The 21,375-nt window shown below is 41.3% G+C and overlaps 1 protein-coding gene across 1 annotated transcript; it reads right to left on the reverse strand.

The window, feature by feature from the left end:
- Positions 1–28: 28 nt before the first annotated feature.
- LOC134468609 (nuclear body protein SP140-like) lies at positions 29–21,121 on the reverse strand. Its single transcript, XM_063222509.1, has 16 exons — positions 20,034–21,121; positions 17,846–17,944; positions 16,118–16,251; positions 11,907–11,960; positions 10,700–10,739; positions 10,299–10,481; positions 9,266–9,373; positions 8,822–8,932; positions 8,238–8,447; positions 7,724–7,860; positions 7,466–7,528; positions 6,828–6,952; positions 3,412–3,520; positions 2,666–2,740; positions 1,684–1,827; positions 29–1,247 (listed from the first exon to the last, which is right to left on the reverse strand). Exons 1-16 carry the CDS (start codon positions 20,671–20,673, stop codon positions 1,167–1,169), a joined length of 2,313 nt encoding a protein of 770 aa, XP_063078579.1. The 5' UTR covers positions 20,674–21,121; the 3' UTR covers positions 29–1,166.
- Positions 21,122–21,375: the final 254 nt, after the last annotated feature.

Here is a 21,375-nt window from a genome sequence, read left to right on the forward strand (position 1 = left end):
TACACACTTTCGGTTTCCATTCACGATAAATAGGCTAGGCGTTGGCAGCATTTGGCGAAGAATATTCTGGAAAACAGCAAGCTCATTGGATGTGTTTATACAGCCCCAGTCTTATATGCACCACATTTCAGAACAGTGCAACAGTCACACAAACAAACATAGGCTATAAGAAGACAGTCGCGCGTGGGAAACTGAAACCCACAGCCGACGACTCAGCGCATATTGTGGAAAGGAAAGTGTCTGTCTGCTGTAGTTGCTACGTCATGAGTGTGTGTGCATAGTTTTTCTGACTGAGTGATGAAACAAACATGCATTTTATGCAACAAATATGGCTTTCGTATTCCAATGTGTGTTTATTAGCACTCTTGAAAGTATAACTTGCATTTCACAAAACAAATATTAGAATACATAGGCCTAGCTCAATTCAGTTTGGAAAAAGAAACAAATGTAACAAATTTTCTTTAGAGCTACCCATTTCCTCGAGTATGGGTAAAGATATGGAATGAATCAAACTTGGTAAACTGAATCTGTAAAACGTATTCTTCAGTTAAATAATAATAACCAAAAAATCAACACACAAACCACAAAAAATGAATAGGGTCTACAACATGATAAAGTAGAGGTTCCATTTGTTTGAAGTTTTTTTTTTTTTCAAAAAATGAAGGAAAATAAAATATCCACACAAAAGAACAGCCCCTCTTGGACATTTTTGCTAGTTTGAATAGCCTCCGTAAGACTTTTAAGGCCTTTTCATACATAAGATCTGCATAATGAACATAATTACAATGAGATTACAATTATTACAACCACACAGACCTGAGTGTTTACAGGTAATGCTTGTATACAGTCATAGAGATACTGGAGCCTCTATGATAGTCTAGCTCCGACATTAGCAAAAGCTTCATGATCATTATCACTTCCTGTCAAAGGAGTCCAACACCTCCTGTGCAGTTTCCGGTCATGAGTCTTTGTGCAGTAAATAAAAAAACAATAAAAAAGGTCGACAACCGATTGTTGACGTTAATCTGAAAAGAACAAAAATGGTGGACAACCAGTCAATCAACGTGTCACTGAGTGACATCTGTACCATTAGGTTGCAACAAGATGGCACTATGGGGTGCCCAATGGGGAGCAGGGGACTGGAGGATGGTGCAGACGAAGAGTCATTATCTAATATTGAAGGCAGTCTTCAGCTTCTGGTCAAACATTCTGCATAGTCTCAAGCCCATCTTCCCATATTCATTATTCTATAGGGGAAAAAGAAGAATGATGTATTAAAGAGCAATCCATTTAAGATGCATTCAATCACATTGCTACTATTTACTCGCTCAGTGAGGGAAGTCAATAGAATGTTTGTGTTCCAATGATGCGAGGACTGTGCAAGCGATGCGGGCGGACTCAGAGACAAAAACAATATTTAAACTGCGCAATGCGAGTAAGCGAGCACCCAATTGGAATGCAGAGCTTAACTTCTCCCTTTTTGCAGTGACTGTTAGCTGTTAGTGCATTAGAACACATGAACACTTGTTCATTCAGCTCTTACATGCCAAGATGTTGAATGGAAAAAGTCTAAAATCTCATGTGCCTGAATGCTGTGTCATGCAAGGGTCAATGTTGGGTTACACAGCATGTGGCAGGCACCAATGGGTTAATTGGACATCTCCATAATTTACAGACACACACCCTGTTATACTTAGCGCAGTTGTTGAAAATGAGTCGAACATCAGAGGCAAACTGCTCCACTGTGCTGTAGTCCCCTTGAGTAAGCTTGGAGATGATCTTATCTATCCACATGGGGTTGCTCACCACAGACCCATAGTTTGGAATCTACAACACAAAATAAAAGGTTTGAAACAAGAGCAATCAAAGAAAACAACCTGCCCCCCTGGCCAATGGCAGATACATTATGGTGTGTGTGTGTGTGTGTGTGTGTGTGTGTGTCTGCAGATCATACACATGCATTGTGTGCACACTGTGAGCGGACAAACTGAAACACAAACATACAGAGTCAAACATACAGTGTCAACTGGCTTTATAATGGCTGTCTATGGACATGTCCAAATCTGTTCTTAAAACCACCCTAAACATTTGTTTTCAAAAGTATGCATCTCACCAAGTGTTCAAAAGCATTCCCTAACCTAAGCATTCCCTGAAATTTTGTGAATGAAAGAAAAATTTATTTACAAAATGATAACACGGCAGAAGCCATTTTTCACTACAATGCTAGTTATGGATTACCAGTGAACACAGCTTAACACTTGCTGAGTGGCACATTCTTGAAAACAAATACTTAGGCTGGTTTTAAGAACAGATTAGGACATGCCCACTGACCACTGACCTGAATAAAAGGTCAATGGATATGCCCATAGATGGCTATTCTAAAGCTAGTTGTGTAGTCCAAATAATTAAACATGTTTCACACACATTTGCAAATCCCTTAACAAGTGAAGTCTACAATCACACCATTGGTTATGATTAATTCTGAAGTACAGCATATGTGATCTACGAGAAGTGGATCGGAAGATAGGTTTGATCTGTCCGTTTATCCCATCTGAAAGCGTAGCCCTCTCAGACCCCGTGAGCGGTCCAGACGGGCCGGAGACTTAGGCACCACAGGGAAGGAAAATAAAAACTAGTAGGTAATCTCAAAAGTCAGAAGGCATACCGTGAGACGAGGGTCCTGCATGAAAATAAGATCCTGATCTTCTTTCAGCAGGTACAACAGCAGATACTGGCATGCCTGCAAATATGAAAGACAAAGGGTCATACAAGGAAACGCTCATGCGGTTATCAGGCCCGTCCAGAACCGTCACTATATTGGGAACTAAAGATGAGAGAAAAAAAAGTTTCAGTTCCTAGACGCTCTGACTATTGGTGTGAACATGTTAATCAGTTCAAGATAAATTGTGTGAACTCAGCACCAGCACATTTCTCACCCTCAAATCAAATGTATTCTGTTAATCCATCACTGATTATTATTAATACAACTACCAATAACGCTAATACAAATATGAGGAAATGCATTTGATTAAAAGGTGCACTGTGTAGGATGGTGGCCAGAGTAGGCATCGCAACTATGCTACTAATTGAAACTGTGCTGCCTCTTGCCAAATTTGATCTGTTCATGAATATTTACTAAGTAATAAACTAATATTTACAAGTATGACCAAAATCTAGCAGATTTTGCAGCTAAAAATGTCTATTTCTGATTCAAAGCATGGACCATAATTTATGAAAAGTAAAATTTTGTGCAATAATGAATACTTAAATTTTGATGGTGGTGGTATGCATTCATGAAATAAATTTACATTTGTGAATGGGCAGCGTGAATTCTGGAAATAAACTACTAAAAATATTACACAGTGCAACTTTAAACATCCTATCACTGTGCTGTGATGTAGACCTCCTCACCAGCCTGTTGATCATGACGGAGCTCTCCATGGCCTCAGTCATGGTCATGGTGCGATGGCACAGCTCGTTAGACTTCTCCACGATGCAGAAGGTGCACATCCACCGCTCCCTGTGGGTAATAACATGCTTTAAAGGGATATTGTCCCATTTTTGGAAATATTCTCATATTGCACCTCCCCTTGAGTTAAATTATTGAGTTTTACCTTTCTCCTGTACTCCCTGCTGTTCTCTGAGTACGGCAGTGCAAATTTTACCTCTAAGCTAGCAGTTAACATTGAGTCCTATGAGACCAGCTAGCTGGTCTCATAGGACTCAATGTTAACTGCTAGCATGGAGGTAAAATTTGCATGGCCATACTCAGAGAACGGCTCAACGTACAGGAGAAAGGTAAAACTCAATCATTTAACTCAAGGGGAGGTGTGATATGAGCTCATTTCCAAAAATGGGACAGTATCACTTTAAGCAGTAGTACAGCCAAATGGACAAGCAACATCTAGTTCCAAGCCCCCCATTGCAAATATGGCAAGTAAATTCAACAACACTATATGTTTTGGGGAAGGGGAAATATTAATCCATGGGTAAAGCAGATAAGACATGAAACACGTTATCACAAATGCACCACTTTGCCATGCATAGGTTATACCAACCAATGGCTTTAATGACAAATATCTCAACCATGAATCCATGCATAAGCTGTTTGACTGAAGCTAAACTAAACTAAGGATAAACTGGAAAGAGATAGAGAGATCATAGCTTGTGAATACTGAGGGGAAAGACACTTGGGCAGCTGTGGTGTAATGGTTAGGGAGATGGGCTTTAGATAAGAGGGTTGCAGGTTCAGATCCCATCTTTCAGCTCCCTACTTCACTCCAATCCACGACTGAAATGCCCTTGAGCAAAGCACCACACTGCTCCAGAGACTGTAACCAATACCTTGTAATAACTAAGTCACTTTGGATAAAATCGTCAGCTAAGTGCAATGTAATGTATTGAAACTACTGAACAAGGGACCTAACCCCACACTGCTCTAGGAACTGCGACTAATACCGCTGTACCTAAATAAATCAATGCAAATTGCTTTGGAGAAAAGTGTCAGGTAAGTGGGGAAGGGTGCTGTACCACAGGGCCCTAAGCCCATCCCCACATATGGGCTTGCTTGCTCATGGGGCCCGATTTCGAGTCCGTCCTCCCCGGTCTTGTCCCGGTGTCCTGTCTATATGAGCGACCCGTCGAGATGTGATCCTTTTCTCTACTGAGCATGCACACGCATGCGCACACCCTCGCCGCAGTTTTCGCGGGTGATTGCCAATCGAATTGTGCGACCGCAGCAGTAGACTACTGGTTCGGAAATTGCATACTCTCGTATGGGTGAAGTAGCCTAAAGGGCTCTGCATACTTCACGTGCGCACTTTGTCGCGAGTGGCGCGAGAACCATTAATGACGTCATCACTTGCGACAGACTATTCATACTTCAAAAGCGCCTTGCTCGCATTGTCGGAAGTGCCCTCTGCTGTTCATGAGAGAAACGGCAGTATTTTTCGCAACTCGCAGCGTGAGTTCTACTGATGTATAAAATAGAAAGCCAAACACGGCTGCTGTAGGGCTACTGAACGTCTGACTTGTGACTTACCACATTGAAACATATATTTTTTTGTTGTAGCCTACATTGCCAGATCATTCCAAGACCATGTGAGAGCATTGTTCTGGCGGCAGAATTTATAAATAGATCGCCGAACACAACGTGCTTCTGAACAAAGTAAACAATTGTTTCACTGAACAACATTTAAGAGAGAAGATAAAATAACTCTCTATGACATTTTATTATCCTCAAAATGATGCAGGATCCATTCTGTAGTAGCCTACAGTAGTTGTAGCCTCTCTTCGCAACTCCTGCTTTGTCTGCCTACCTGCATGGTCGCTGGTGGCGCACGACAAGTTAGAAAAATCCTCGTGTGCACGACGTGGCGACACGCGCCGAATTTTGAGCTTACGACGGGGGGCGTGTCGAAATTTTAGGTCACGTGACGGCGCGCGCCATCGTCGTGAGTGAAGTATGAGGGAGACTAGCGCCACTCACGACTAGTATGAATCCCCCTTAAGGCTGGTTTGGTACAATAATAAGAAATGCACTGGTGGGGATGTTTTGAAAATATGATTCCGGTCATTAAAAGAGGTTGCCCATAAATTGACAGACATCTGCCAAAACAAAGCCACAATATGCTATCTGGGAATCTCTAAACCGCGCTTGTTTGTCCCCATTGCACATCATTTCATATGGCAATGTTGCCTTGTGAGCCTACGTCACATTGAAACCAAACCTCACGGTTCACGTTTTTTTTAGTGGTCAGCAGCCGCACGTTCTTATTAAACCCGAACGATTGCACACCCCTGTCCATGAAATAAATAAAGTAATGGTTATTAAAACAGTCCTACGTGGGCCATGGCCGATTGAAACGTCTTCCACGGAAAATCAAGGTAGCTCATTTAGATGAGGCAGCGCAAATCGATAGAACACTACTATCGAGTAAAGGTCAGATTAGACTTCAGCAACTGCGAGCGTGAAAAGTCGCGTGGGAGTGGCCACGAACCAATTTTGTATTCATGCATCTGCGAGCTCTGCGAGGTCCGAGGTCTCGTTGCCAGCCACATTTGAAATTGCGCGATTAGGCTACTTTCACTACATTGTAAGCACTGCGGTCATTATTAAGCAATGTTGCTTTCTATCCCGGTTAGCTAGGTATTTTCACACAAATTACAAAGGCAATGCAGTGGTATCATTATTTGACATACCCAGTCTGTTTTCACGAGCAGAAAATGCAAGCATGTAAAGACAGTTGATTCTGCCGATGTGTGTTTACATTCGGTGGAGGAACGGTAGTAAAACCGCAGGCATTGTGCCACGAGTGTTCAACTGATGCATTGTTTGTTACTTAGCTTAGCTTCGTGTATTTACACACAAGGCATTAATTAAGTTTTTAACAGAATACAGCTCTGCTCTCGCAAACTACTGGCATTGCGCTGCCACAAGAACAGAACAAGGAAGTAGCGAGACGACCAATCATAGTGCCTTTTTGTCTGCGTACTCCGCGTCCGTCCGACGGATAGTTAGAATTTTTTCGAGGCGCAAGACGACGGGCGCAGAGCCTCTGAGAGGGGGGCGTGGACTCGCATAGACAGAAAACGGACGGACGCAGATTCTATGCGAGCGAAGCATAAATCTAGCTTAAGGCTACCGGTCGCTCATCTCGACGAGGCAACATATCTCGACAGAACACCGGCCCTGCCCCAATCTCTCTCCCACTCTCTTCCTTCTCATACCCTCGACTATCACATCTTCAATAAGACAAAAAAAGAAAAAGAAAAGATTTTCCAAAAGTGTCAGCTAAGTGTAATGTAATGCCCATGTAAAGACTTACCCTAGGTTCTGCCCCAGGGGAGGTAGGTGGCAGGCGTGGTGGAAGGAGCGTGGGCAGCCATCGCAGCACACCAGCTCAGTGTCCTGGCTGCAGATGAAGCACAGGTCGTCGTTGTTCTGCTCCGACTGAAGAACAGCGGCGTGAGCGCATGTGGAGGACAACATGTGTATTACGGTTAGGTAGGGTTAATGACGTTTCAGTAGTAGCACACGCCAGGGTGGTGCAACCACAGCTAATATGACTGTTTTTAGTGAATTATTTAACAAGCATTCATTACCAATTACTAATTAATTTATGACCATTAGCTGTGGTTGTACCCCCTGACGTCTGAGCGCAGAAATCGACATTGCTCCATTGGTGACTATGATGGCAAAGTAACTTAACACACAGTTTCCATGAACTGCCATAATTACATTTCAAAAGCAACACATTTTGAACTAGTAAAACATAAGAGCATAAGAGAATTCTGAGCACACTCGCACTAGCCTATATGTGCTACTCTCACTAGCTTCTTTTGCACCCGTAGTGTTACAGTGCGCCATCTCAAACTGACACCTGGGGATCTAAACTGTAAAATAGCATCAGAAGTCAGACCATACTAGTAATAATAATTTCTATTTTGTGAGATCATGACTTACCGGGTCATCACACGTGCACACCTCACATTCACAAAGTGGAGAATGAAGTTGCAGGATATTTTTCTGCAATCACAATAAATACAGAATCGTCTTTCAAAACGTGCATGTGCAAAGCTGTATGTCTGTATCCATGCCATATACAGTATATATAGCTACTTTCACAACTCTCATTCATTTCAAATAACCAACCTAGTGACTGTTAACTAGATTAGCATGAACCAAGATTAACACTTTCTTTGTGGAGCTTCATGTCTTTACCTCAATAAGTGTGGCGAGGGGTTGGCCATGGCAGATGATATCACGTCTCCACTTGCCGTCCCTCAGGCCTCCCTCTTCCACAAACTCCTCGGGGGTCATCCATCGACCCGCAGTCCTGATGCATTTGCCTGTTGCCCCTGGAAACGAAATATTTGTTGAGTTTTTAATTATTTAAACTGGTGCAACTTACCATTGGATGGGTAATAGTCCATTTACAGGGGTTGCTGTGACGCAGCATGATAAGACACCAGATAATTTGCGGTTGACCCAGATTTGAGTTCGGCCTGGGTCATTTAACGACCCTATCCCGTCTCTCTCTCCCACTTACTCCTGTCATCTCTTCACTATACTGCGTACATAAAGGTGCAAAAGCCCCCCAAAAACATATAGAAGCCAGGTCCATTTACCTTTTCAAACATTCGTTACTTTTCCCCTCATAACTACAAACGACAAACATTTTTATTTTCCATTTCATTTTTTGTTTTATAATGTACAGCCAAACAAAATTTCTTACCTGAGGAAAAACGATTCTTATGCAGAATTCCAACCACTCTTCTGCATGTGACTGGCAAAGTGCTGTTCTGAAACTGAGTCATGTCCAGGCCATCGTGAATGCCATTTTCCTTGATGACCTCCTTCTGCAATGGAGAGGTCCTGGCCTTGCTTCTCTCACTTGCTCTCTCCTTTTTACTTCTGGCCTTAGACTTGGAGTTTTTGGGAGACTCTGGAAGGCCACAGAAAAAACGCATACATTCCAATATTTGGCTGAATAGAAATCATGTAGTAAAAAAAAGTCTTGAACTAAGCCTTTTTGAAGTCTAGCGCAAAATATTTTAGGTGTAAAGTAAACACATTTTTCATATTTTGCGGATATGGCTTAATCTGTGGACTGTAGTTTGTTTTGAATCTTCTACAATGAGTCAGTTTAATAATTGCATCTCCCAAGTTTATCTAATGCAACTGTGATGTGGTCAGATGTATCAAATAACACCTGTGACCTCCCTAGTGGCCATCGAGGGAAACGCCTGAAGTGAACACAAGTAGTCACTTTGCTTGTGTTGCACAGTGTCAACATAGACCATTTACATGCGGCTGTACCTGATACAGCGGGTCGATTCTTCTGAGGAGTCCCAGCCACCTTATTACTTGTCAGAGTAAGAGACGCCTCTTTGAACTCCGTCATTTTCACCTTTGAGTTTTTAAGGGACTCTATAGACCACAAACAACAACACATCAATTTCAATACAGACATCATCAATTAAAAATACTATTGGGCATCAACCAGTAAACAGTCAGAGGTTATTTGCTATACATTATGCACTAATTATGGTTCTGGCTTATTCTTCTCCACAACTGCAGTTTGTTTTGTGCGACAATTACTTTAATTTGGGACATTTAATGCGATGTGGTCAGGTGCAATCACAACATGAGCCATGAGCCTGTGACCGTGTGTGCATGCACTAGTGGCCATCATGAAGCAAATATATGAGACTTTCACTGTGCATGTGTTACAAAGCATTAGCAAACCCTAAAAGGATGTACCTGCAACAGCAGATCGAGTCTTCCTTGGAGTCCCAGCTACCTTTTTACTCGTGACAGGAGATGATTCCTTCTCATCTCCCGTTTTCACATTTGAGTTTTTGGGCGACTCTGGAGACCACAGACAAAAACACATCAATTCAAACGATTGGCAGAATAGAAGTAGGAATCATCAACAAAAAAAATCTGGGTATACACCACTTTAATATTAATGCTAGGAGTAGAAAATTGCCCTCACTCTATTAGCAGACATGCCTTAATGGCACACATAGTCGGTTTAATAAATGCATGTGCCTATTATACCACATTGCTGTTGCATTATATTAAACTAGGGCCTATCTTCATGTAATGCAACAGTGATGTGGTCATGTGCGTTTAAAAAATTAGCTCATGTCCTGTGACTGCACCCTAGTGGCCATCCAGGGAAAAGCCTGAGACAGACAGACAAGAGTTCCACATAGAGTCTCTGTGCAGTCAGTGTGCATAATCTATTCATCACCTCCGCCAAGGAGGTTATGTTTTCGGTCGCGTTGGTTTGTCTTTCTGTTTTCGTTTGTTTGTCTGTTAGCAGAATAATTAAAAAACTATTGAACAGATTTGGCTGAGACTTTGTGGAGTTGGAAATGACCCAAGGAACAAGTGATTAAATTCTGGTGGTGATCCGGAACCAGAACTTTCTAAAGGATTCTTCACCATTGCTAGCTTAGAAATCCAGATGCCACTAGTGACATCAAATTGAATTGCAGACAGGGCGAACTTAGACATTCCAGTTTCTAACCCCACAAAAAGAAGGCAGAAAGACTTAAAATAAAAAATAAGGTGTAACATAGTCAAATGTTCTATCAAACCGCTTCCTTGGCGGAGGTCTGCACTCTCGGAGTGCATTCTTTACATGCAATATGTACATGGAGGGGCGCTGACAGCTTTGGGTAGGCCCAGGACAAGATTCATTTGAAAGACCCCCCACTCAATACATACAATACTTTTTCGCCCACCCTGTCGGCTTCCCTGTTTAGACATACTATGAAGCAGCTACCTGAAACAGAAGGTTGATTCCTCTGAGAAGTCTGCACCGCCTTTTTGCTCGTGGCAGTCAGAGACGATTCTTTCAGTTTGGCCATTTTGATATCGTCCACTGTGGCCTTCTCAGCCATCAGCTTGTCTGTATGAATTTCACTTCCCTCTGATCCTGTTAGAATCAGCTGGTACTCTTCAGATTCTGGAAGAACACCAAAGTTATTTTTCTTTTGGAAAAGATCTGCTGGCCTGATCGGAACAAAAAAAAGTTCAAGCCTCAACCTTAAAAAAAAAAACAAGAGACCCAGAGTATACTTTAAATTAACTATGTTAAACCTAAATCAGGCACTGAGCCCGAATACCATCAGCCCTAGATCTGCTTCCAAGTAGGATATTTGAGTTTTTAACGTTAAAACTTACCAATAAGGGACCCATCAGGAGCCCACATAGGAAACTCACCCTGAGGAGAAATACAAAGTTGAATTCTGAACTACAAATGTTGGTGAGGTCGACAGTATACATGTTCATTTTAAAGAGGCGGTAAAAGAGGCTTTTTACATCTCCATTTCTCCCACAACAACACATTTAAACTTTTAAAATACATTATTTATTCATGCAACCACGGGAACATGGTACATTCCACTTGTACTCTAAGTGGGCTTGAGGTTTTTTAGCGCTAGAAAGAATGGGTGGTGGTGGGTGGAGGGTTGGGGGTGGGAGGCATTGAATCTGGTGTGTAATGATCAATTACTGTAGGAGACTGTCCATGTGCCTAAGGCAAGGGATATGCTTGCTGCAGGATGTGCGTTTGTGTGAGCATTTCATGCATGATGTTGCCATACCTAATTTATGTCAATGTTACACATACTAGCACACCTGATCACAAGTTACAGAGAGTGCACGATGCAACTGCGAGGGCCGATCTTCCAGTCGGTGGACACAGCCAAATGGGGCCTTCATGAATATTCTTCCACCATTGTCCATCTACCCCCCTAGTATGATCCCTCCAGTATTGTGTGTGGAGTTCTGATCACTCTGCTAGGTATGCAGGCGTACACTTGTTTGTACGCGAATGTTTGCAAACAACAACTAATATCCCTGGGCTAAGACTCAACTAAATGCAGCATAATGCAGTCACTGCAATGCCATGGCAACCGTTTCAAGGTAAGTGTACTCTAAAAATCTTCTGTAGACCTTGTTTATCTTAATTTATTGCTCAGCCTTGACATTCCAGCTCTGCCCTCCCAGCTGCAGTGCTATGGCTACTCCTTTGTTCTATGTGATACAGATACTGCACTTCCAGACTGCTGTCCGCCTGCAGACGGTGAACATTCATGCAAACTACTAGGCGGTGGTGCACCTAAATCCTGACTGAAAGACAAACCTTGCCGCCGGCGCCGACACCAGCCTATCAAATTGTAAAATTATCTAAGAGATTTAACCAGAAATGTGCATGCCTAACTATTCAGGAAAGAAAGACATCTAAAAGTAAGCACACCAACAAGTATTGCACTGTTAAAAATTATATTGTTTTTGTGAATTAAATTGAGCATTGCCATTTTTTGCAACATTTATAAACAATATAGGCACCAATATGCAATAACACATGCTAGTTTGATGACCTCACCTGGTTTGCATCAGTATTTTTCTTTGGAAACAAGGGGCATGCCAGATGTCCATCCTACAGCAGAACAAAACAAACATCCATTTAAAAGCCATTCATTTGCCAATTAGGCCTTCACTGCATGTCTGCAGCTTTTCATTTACAGTTTTTCTCGATTGGTTTGGCTAATTTCTTGAAAACGAGATGACATTTCTATAAATGTTGGGTCATTTGGCTAAACACTCTTACACTTCTGCACAACAGATCAGATAGCTAGCAAAATGTCATATACAGTGGTGCTCATATGTTTACATACCCCAGCAGAATATACGCTTTCTTGGCAATTTCTCACAAAATATGAAGGATTAGACAAAACCTTCTTTTTCACTCATTGCTAGTGACTGGCTTAAGACATTTATTAGCAATCTTCTGTGTTTACTCTTTCAAAAGCATGATCACAACCCAAACTACCCAAATGACCCTGTTCAAAAGTTTACATACCCTATTTTCTGATGCTGAATATGGTAAACATATGAGCACCACTGTACCTCCCAAAACAGCTCATTCTTGAATCAGCACTCAGCCTTCTCCCACATAAATGGTCAGTACCATCAAAATGGCATAGATCCTTCTCAATTACTTTGGCTCATTTGGGTCATTTCACGTGAAATCAGACACTTTGGGACCCGACCGACCCGGATTTCGATCATACTTGGTGTGCCTTTTCAGTAGCAAGGTAGCACCCCAGAACTGCATTGGTTTGAATCTGACACTAATATTAAGGGAGAAACAGACTAGGAAAGGTTCACATGTGAGGGTAGGACACTATACATTCAGCCTTGAATATATCAGTCAGTGTTAGTCACAAAAAGATGCCTGTGGTGTTGTTTGAAAGCTCTTTTCTGGCTCTACATATTACACAATCACCTTGGAATACAACTACTCTCAGAATATGAATTATGATAAATTGAAAAATTAAAAATTGAATATCTAAAAAAACTCATATTTTAAAATGGCCAGTTCCTTGTCCAAACGTAGCCGGCAATGTCACGAGCAGCACCTAAAATGCTGGTGTTCGGTTTGTTATTCATTTCAGAGAGAATTTGACTCACAAATATGGCATCATACAGACCACTTACTAATAATATGGTAATACCATAGTAGCATCACATGACAAAACAAAAACAAAACAAAAATGGTCAGTGTCCATGGTCCCAGGTTTCAGAAACTAAGGCAGATGTCCATTTATACACACCAAATGATGATGTGAATGTTTGAACATTCCTTCTCTGTGTACCTGTGCCATCTTCCCTTTACCGTACTTTAAAGAGATAATCAATGGCTACACTCTCATTTTGTACTCTACCAGTGCATTTGAAGCAACAGCTGTGTCTTTTGTAGATAATGTATAAGTACGTCCCGTTGCAGTTACAGGTTCCACTACCAGAAGCACATCCTGGTGATCCATGACAAGTCTATCTGGTCTGAAGGGAAAAGTGAAGGATGGAGATGGCCCATGAGGATGCAGGAAGTTCAGTTTCACCTCTCCAGTGCTCGGCATACATTCCTCAGCACATGCTAGCCACCAGTTGCCATCATATACAGCTACAACATACCCTTTGATGCTTGAAAATGTAACACATTCCTTTACTGAGCTCACTCTTTCAACTCTGCCTTCTCTGAATGCTGAAAATGGCCAAACTTCCACTGTGTCCATTGACAATGGGCAGAAGCTGTGTAGTTTTTGAGTACCTGGAATAGTTCTTGCAGATTCAAACCTTTTTAACAGGTTCTCAGCTTCATGATGGTACATCTCTGTTGTGGCAAACTGGCAATGGATGTTCTTGACATTATCCTTGACAAATTCAAACAGTTGGTATGGCGTTACAATTTAATTGTCAATAGGACGTTGCAGACTTCCTGCACAATATAAGAACCTTAAAAACACAACAAATTTGTGCCACCACGAGGCAGATTTTCACATACCTGCAGAGTGGCACTTTTTTTCCACATCACATGGCAAAGGTCCATGTGATGGCGTTGGAGGGACAGTTAAATGGCTTGCTGCACGAGCAAGTCTGCAACGTCCTATTGACAATTAAATTATAACGCCATACCAACTGTTTGAATTTGTCAAGGATAATGTCAAGAACATCCATTGCCAGTTTGCCACAACAGAGATGTACCATCATGAAGCTGAGAACCTGTTGAAAAGGTTTGAATCTGCAAGAACTATTGCAGGTACTCAAAAACTACACAGCTTCTGCCCATTGTCAATGGACACAGTGGAAGTTTGGCCATTTTCAGCATTCAGAGAAGGCAGAGTTGAAAGAGTGAGCTCAGTAAAGGAATGTGTTACATTTTCAAGCATCAAAGGGTATGTTGTAGCTGTATATGATGGCAACTGGTGGCTAGCATGTGCTGAGGAATGTATGCCGAGCACTGGAGAGGTGAAACTGAACTTCCTGCATCCTCATGGCCCATCTCCATCCTTCACTTTTCCCTTCAGACCAGATAGACTTGTCATGGATCATCAGGATGTGCTTCTGGTAGTGGAACCTGTAACTGCAACGGGACGTACTTATACATTATCTACATAAGACACAGCTGCTGCTTCAAATGCACTGGTAGAGTACACAATGAGAGTGTAGCCATTGATTGTCTCTTTAAAGTATGGTAAAGGGAAGATGGCACAGGTACACAGAGAAGGAATGTTCAAACATTCACATATCATCATTTGGTGTGTATAAATGGACATCTGCCTTAGTTTCTGAAACCTGGGACCATGGACACTGACCATTTTTGTTTTGTTTTTGTTTTGTCATGTGATGCTACTATGGTATTACCATATTATTAGTAAGTGGTCTGTATGATGCCATATTTGTGAGTCAACTTCTCTCTGAAATGAATAACAAACCGAACACCAGCATTTAAGGTGCCGCTCATGACATTGCCGGCTACGTTTGGACAAGGAACTGGCCATTTTAAAATATGAGTTTTTTAGATATTCAATTTTTAATTTTTCAATTTATCATAATTCATATTCTGAGAGTAGTTGTATTCCAAGGTGATTGTGTAATATGTAGAGCCAGAAAAGAGCTTTCAAACAACACCACAGGCATCTTTTTGTGACTAACACTGACTGATATATTCAAGGCTGAATGTATAGTGTCCTACCCTCACATGTGAACCTTTCCTAGTCTGTTTCTCCCTTAATATTAGTGTCAGATTCAAACCAATGCAGTTCTGGGGTGCTACCTTCCTACTGAAAAGGCACACCAAGTATGATTGAAATCCGGGTCGGTCGGGTCCCAAAGTGTCTGATTTCACGTGAAATGACCCATTTGCATTCATTTAGTCCTTATGTCAAAAATAAACTGGATGGTTCAGCATAACTCCATGGATCCTCATGACTTGCTCATATCACTCCAAGAACAGTTTATACATGTGTCAAAACTAAATTCCTTCCTCAAATATATCATAAGTACCCCCAAAATACATTGTCCCTTTGCCATTGTGTAAGCACTGCAAGTCAAAATTGTTAGATGTTTTGTCTACGGTCAGCTAACAGATTTCGACTATGTATAAAAATGAAAAAGTGAGTGAAACCACTGAAGTTTGACAACACAGACAATTTACCAAGGACATTTATCAGTAACTTCCTTTACTATAAATTCATATACAGAAAGTAATGCCCATATATTACAGGTTTGTCATGGGTTTGGCTCATTTCTCAAAACAGAGATAACATTCTCAAAATAACATGGACAAATCCCAAAACAACTAGCAATTCTTCAAAACAGAATGTCGTTAGGAAAGTGTTGCATTTGACGACTTACACAATGAAATCATGCTGACATGTTTTGGAGAGGGCAACCATTACACTGAGAATTGTCCAATTCGTTTAGATAAACAAGATCAATTTATTTGGAAAATGTGCTAAATGTATGCTCAATGTGTCAACGGTAGGGTATCTGTACATAACCATCTGCAGAGATGTACTAAACAGAGACATGTACAAAGCATTTGATATTTGATGAAAGCAATGAAAAATGCCATTCTGTTTTAGAAAATTGCAAGTTGGTTTGGGGATTTGTCTGTGTTGTTTTGAGAATGTCATCTCAGTTTTGAGAAATTAGCCAAACCAATGGAGAAAAACTGTAACAACACAATCCAACATTTCATCCAACTACCGGTAGTTTCATTTTCATAATTGAAAACAGGACTTTACTTACCTCAATGAGCTGATGGAGGGTGACATGTTGGCAGCGGATGGACTTCCTCCACTTCTTGTGGGAAGCCTTTCCGGCAAGCGCCTCAAATTTCGTGGGAGTATACCACTTGCCATTGACTTGAATACAGCTCTCGCCTGAAGAGAGATTTGGCTTATTAACAAAATAAATAATAGAAATGATATGGCATTGGTCATTATTCAAGTAAGTAGATTAATTGTATTGTGCCTCCAGCCACAGGGTCATTGCATGTCAATTCACACAATATTCCCTAGAATTTCCCCAGGTGACCTTCTTCAATTTGCCTGATATTTCACAGACGGGTATCTTTTGATGACAACTGACAGAATACCAAATTTGAGAATCCTACAAGAGTTACCGATTTTCACAGATAATTTTTGGGAACTGTACACTTAGACCTTAAAGGACCACTTCAGTCAATTTCCATATGCCGTATTGCTCACGCTAATGTGGTGATGCCACATTTTTCGGCTCAGCCCTTTCCGAGATAAGAGCTATTCTAATGGGGGAAGCATTTGTTTACATTCTTTTTAAAAATTAACAAAGGCCTACCCCAAATATTTTCCCAAAAGGTACCGCTGTTTGCTAGTTGTCTGCTGATGTTGTTTAACAACCACCCCCTTATCTATTGCAGCCTTGAAGTCGGATACTCCTCAACAAAGATGCACACATTTCATTTTAATTAATAATAACTCACAGTGGAGACTAGAGCATGACACGGGAGTAGATTTTCTCTCCCGTCCCATCCCAGTCCCAGAAAAAAAAAACCATCCCCTCCCATCCCTGGCTGGAGTAAAAAAAAAAAACCAAATCCCATCCCGTCCACTCCTGTAAGAATGTCTCACGGAACCCACGGGAATTCCCAAAAAATGTCATCCTCTAGTGGAGACAGCATGCAAAATAGAAAGTATTTGCGACACATTATTAGTATTTTAAAAATGGTCACAGTGTCCTTACACTTTTTTTAATACAATCTACAGATCCCAAAAAAATATGGAAAACCAGCTGTAACAATAATAATATTTAATAAGCACACTTTCCAAGATATATGTCCCAAAAAGGTAAAAATTCTATATCATGCTTTTCCCAAATCCAGTTTTAAAGGCATCCCAACATATTCAAGCTATAGGGCATTTGTACAGAACATGATACATGGTGAGGACTGAGGGGACGTGGCAGTTATGTAGCCTGTACCTGTCTTTAGCTTGAGGTGTCCACAAACCTGCTGGCAAAATTATTTGTGTGCAATTCCTTGGCTCGTTAGGTGGATATAGCACCCAAAGTTCGGAGATCATCATCTCCAAAACAGAGGAGGAATGTCAAAACTAGGCATCAGGAAAATTGAAGAGTCACCTGGGGACTGGAGGGCGTATGAATTGACATCAATGACACAGTAAGTATGTAGACCTCCTTGATTGACATGGAATGACCCCATGTCACTTCAAGTGGGCCAGTTGTACACTTGAGGGTGGACAATATGTCCTGTCCTCTCTAAAAGGTTTCTAATTCACAGAAAATTTCACTGGACCGATATGTAGCATTTGATATCTGACAACAACCAACCAAATAGCAGACTCTCACCAAACCTCATTATCTCCAGCACAGGGGGTGAGACCTGGCCTGAGTAGCTGTCATTTTTCAATGGTGTCCCATGTTTCAGGCAGACATGTTGGTCAATTCAGCCTACGTTTATTTGAGTATAAAACATACCTTTAGCCATTTTGTCCCTATGGAGCATGCCTTCGGTGTCACCACAGAACACAGGAAGATGTGTTGAGTATTGCTTCCAATTCCAGATGTCAAGTTCCTCTTGGGTAAAACAACATGAAAAGTTACATGAATCAACTTAACTGCAATCATAAGGCTGTAGCTGCAGTGAGGCAAGTAGGCCTACGTGTGTGTACTTGTGTGCAATGCTGTGCATAAAGTTTAGCTTAGTTTATTGCTTATTTGACAGACCATGTACAAGACAGAATCTAGTACCAGAGTTAGCTAGAAGCTAGTTTACATAGTGGTCCCTGGGCAGGGAGCTAAAAACAAACACACATTAAAAACATAGACAAACAGCACTATCCTTGCCACTACAAGTCACAAATTGGAGCAGCAGCAGCAACCTACTAAAACATACAAAAACATGTGCAATCACATTTATCACAACAATACACACAATGATGCACATGCCATATGGCAGTGCTTACTGTAGGCCTAACAAAGCACAATGACGTGGTGACATTTTTTATTAGCCTTAAGCCATCTTTTTAGTGATAAGCTTACACTGACCAAAATAAGTCTTCCTGTATCCCACATAGTAATCGCCTAAAGAAGACTAGGTAACAACACTTTACTTGACGCCGGTGTCATAACCATGTCATTATATATGACATATACAGTGCCTTCAAAAAGTCTACACACCCCTCCTCAAATGTCAGGTTTTTGTGATGTAAAAAAATGACAGACTGACAAATAAATTCACAACTTTTTCCACCTTCAATCTAAACTATAGACCTGTACAATGCAATTGAGAAACAAGCATAACGCTTTAAATGGAAACAATAGAAAATAAAAAACTTCAATTAACATGGTTGCATAAATATACACACCCTTAAATTAATACTTAGTTGGATCACCTTTGGCTTGTCTGGGCCATTCCAAAACCTCAATATTATTCTGGTGAAGCCATTCTTTTGTAGATTTAGGCGTGTGCTTAGAGAAATTGTCGTTCTGAAAGATTAGTTCCCCTGCATATTCACCTTTCTACCAGGGGGCCCGAAGATTTTGTGCCACTACCACGGCCCCTGTGGAAATGTTCATAATTCCCTCCTCCCTAATGAAGGCCCCAGTTACAGCTAAAGAAAAACAGAACAAAAGAACAATGCTGCCACCACCATACTTTACGTTAGGTATGGTGTTATTGCGGTGATGTTTTGTGCCAAAAATACCTTTTGGAATTATGTCCAAAATGTTCAACCTCGGTTTCACCTGACCATAACACACATGCATTTGGGAGATTACAGAAGTTTTTTTTTGCAAAATTTACCTCACCAAAGATTTATCTTTTTGGTCATAATTCAAAAGGGTATGTTTGGCGCAAAACATCACAGCAATAACACCATACCTAACATGAAATATGGTGGTGGCAGCATTGTTCTTTTTTTTCTTCAGCGGCTGGGGCCTTCATTAGGGAGGAGGGAATTATGAACATTTCCACAGGGGCCGTGGTAGTGGCACAAAACCTCCGGCCCCCTGGTAGAAAGGTAAATATGCAGGGGAACTAATCTTTCAGAACAACAATTTCTCCAAGCACACGCCTAAGTCTACAAAAGCATGGCTTCACTAGAATAAGACTGAGGTTTTGGAATAGCCCAGAGAAGCCCAAAGGTGCTGCAACTAAGTATTAATTTAAGGGTGTGTATATTTATGCAACCATGTTAATTGAAGTTTTTTATTTTCTATTGTTTCCCTTTAAAGCTGTATGTTTTTTTCTCAATTGCATTGTACAGGTTAATAGTTTAGATTGAAGGTGGAAAAAGCTGTGAATATTTTTGTCTTTCTGTCATTTTTGTACATCACAAAAACCTGACATTTGAGGAGGGGTGTGCAGACTTTTTGAAGGCACTGTATGTGTATATATATATATATATATATATATATATATATATATATATATATATATATATAATGTCATGTGACATGTCAAAGTTGTCTTTGCCGTAACTGAATGTCACTTAAGGCCAACAGTCATAAAATGTTTGTCATGACATAGGCTATGTTTATGACATGCATAACACTATTATGAAACTGTAGGCTAATGACATGCTTATGACACCGGCGTCAAGTAAAATGTTACCGAAGACTAAAACAAAACTACTGGTATGCAGGAAGAGATATTGACACTGACCTAATGCCTCCTCCACACTCCTTTTCCTCGCGTTGGTCTCGTCTGCATTCCTTTTCCTCGAGTTCCCACTGCCACCATCATTGGTTGAAAGGCCACGCTTGTGCAATAAACTGTTCATGGTGACCACCAGTTGTGACACCTGCAGGCGGTCGTTGACTTCATTGTTGAAGGTGAGCTGCCTGTTGCAACAGCGAGTCAATAATTCCTGCATCTCGGCATCGTCCGTTCGCTTTGTCGTACTTTCATTTATCTCTTCACGCCTATCTCCTCCGGTGAACAACAGGATGGTGTAATCGTCAACCGGGTGTCCGGGTAAGACAGTCTGTAGAATATTTAACGCCCTCAAAGCTTTACCCCCATGATAGCCCAGTGGGCTAACGATAAGAAATATATCGGGGGGTGATTCGAGGTTGATGCAGCGTTGAAACTCTGCTTCCAGCCCGGGCTCCTCGATACTTGGTGTGTCAATTACAGTGACAGTCCTCCCGCGAATTACTGCCGAAGCAGTTTCGCACACTAATGTAACAGGGTGAGGTCTTGTTCCACTAAGAAACTTCTTGCTACCTACAATGGTGTTACCCACAGCACTCTTCCCGACCCCCGTGCCCCCACAGAGAAGAATTTTCACCTCTTTCGTCATGTCTCCTCCAACTCCCAAACTTTCACGTCTTCATCGCAAATTCAAGAGGTGTGTGGCAGTCATTTCAAAGAATGAACGCATAGTTACATAGTTACACGTTACGTTTCAATACTGGTGAACTCATTGATTGTTTAGGTTAGAACTCTCCAATCACGACATGCGATTTTCACATGAGGAAGCTTGCTTGCACTCAAATCATGAAGAACGCATGCGAGAACTCTTGACCAACAGTGACATGGTCATTGCCGTCTTTCACACGTTGTTACGTTAAAGTAAGCCAAATCATTTTGAAGACTTTGAAGCCCCGCTACTTACGAATGTTCAGAAATGAGTATCCTCTGCGGACAAAAATACAACGCTGTGTGTATGCACGCTAGTATTATACCGGAAGTGGCATAATTTTAAATCCTTGAACAGTTTAACATCGCTTTGCTGTGAAACCAATGTATAAACCAGAGGCGATTCCTCTTTGAGTACAAGGGAGGCGCCGCCTCCTGTCCAAAATCACGGAGAAATAGTATGTAAACTAATGCTTTACACGACTTAATATCATTGCTATTTCAGACCCAGCTCCATAGATGCATGTGCTCAACTTAGAGATTAAACCAATCTGTAATAAGATCCCGAAGCTCGCACGAGTTTTTTTTTTTCCGCTCATGACAACGCAAGCGAGTCGAGTCTCAATGGACTTCAATGGCATGT

The sequence above is a fragment of the Engraulis encrasicolus genome, chromosome 2, assembly GCF_034702125.1.
Source record: "Engraulis encrasicolus isolate BLACKSEA-1 chromosome 2, IST_EnEncr_1.0, whole genome shotgun sequence".
Classification (NCBI taxonomy): Eukaryota; Metazoa; Chordata; class Actinopteri; order Clupeiformes; family Engraulidae; genus Engraulis; species Engraulis encrasicolus.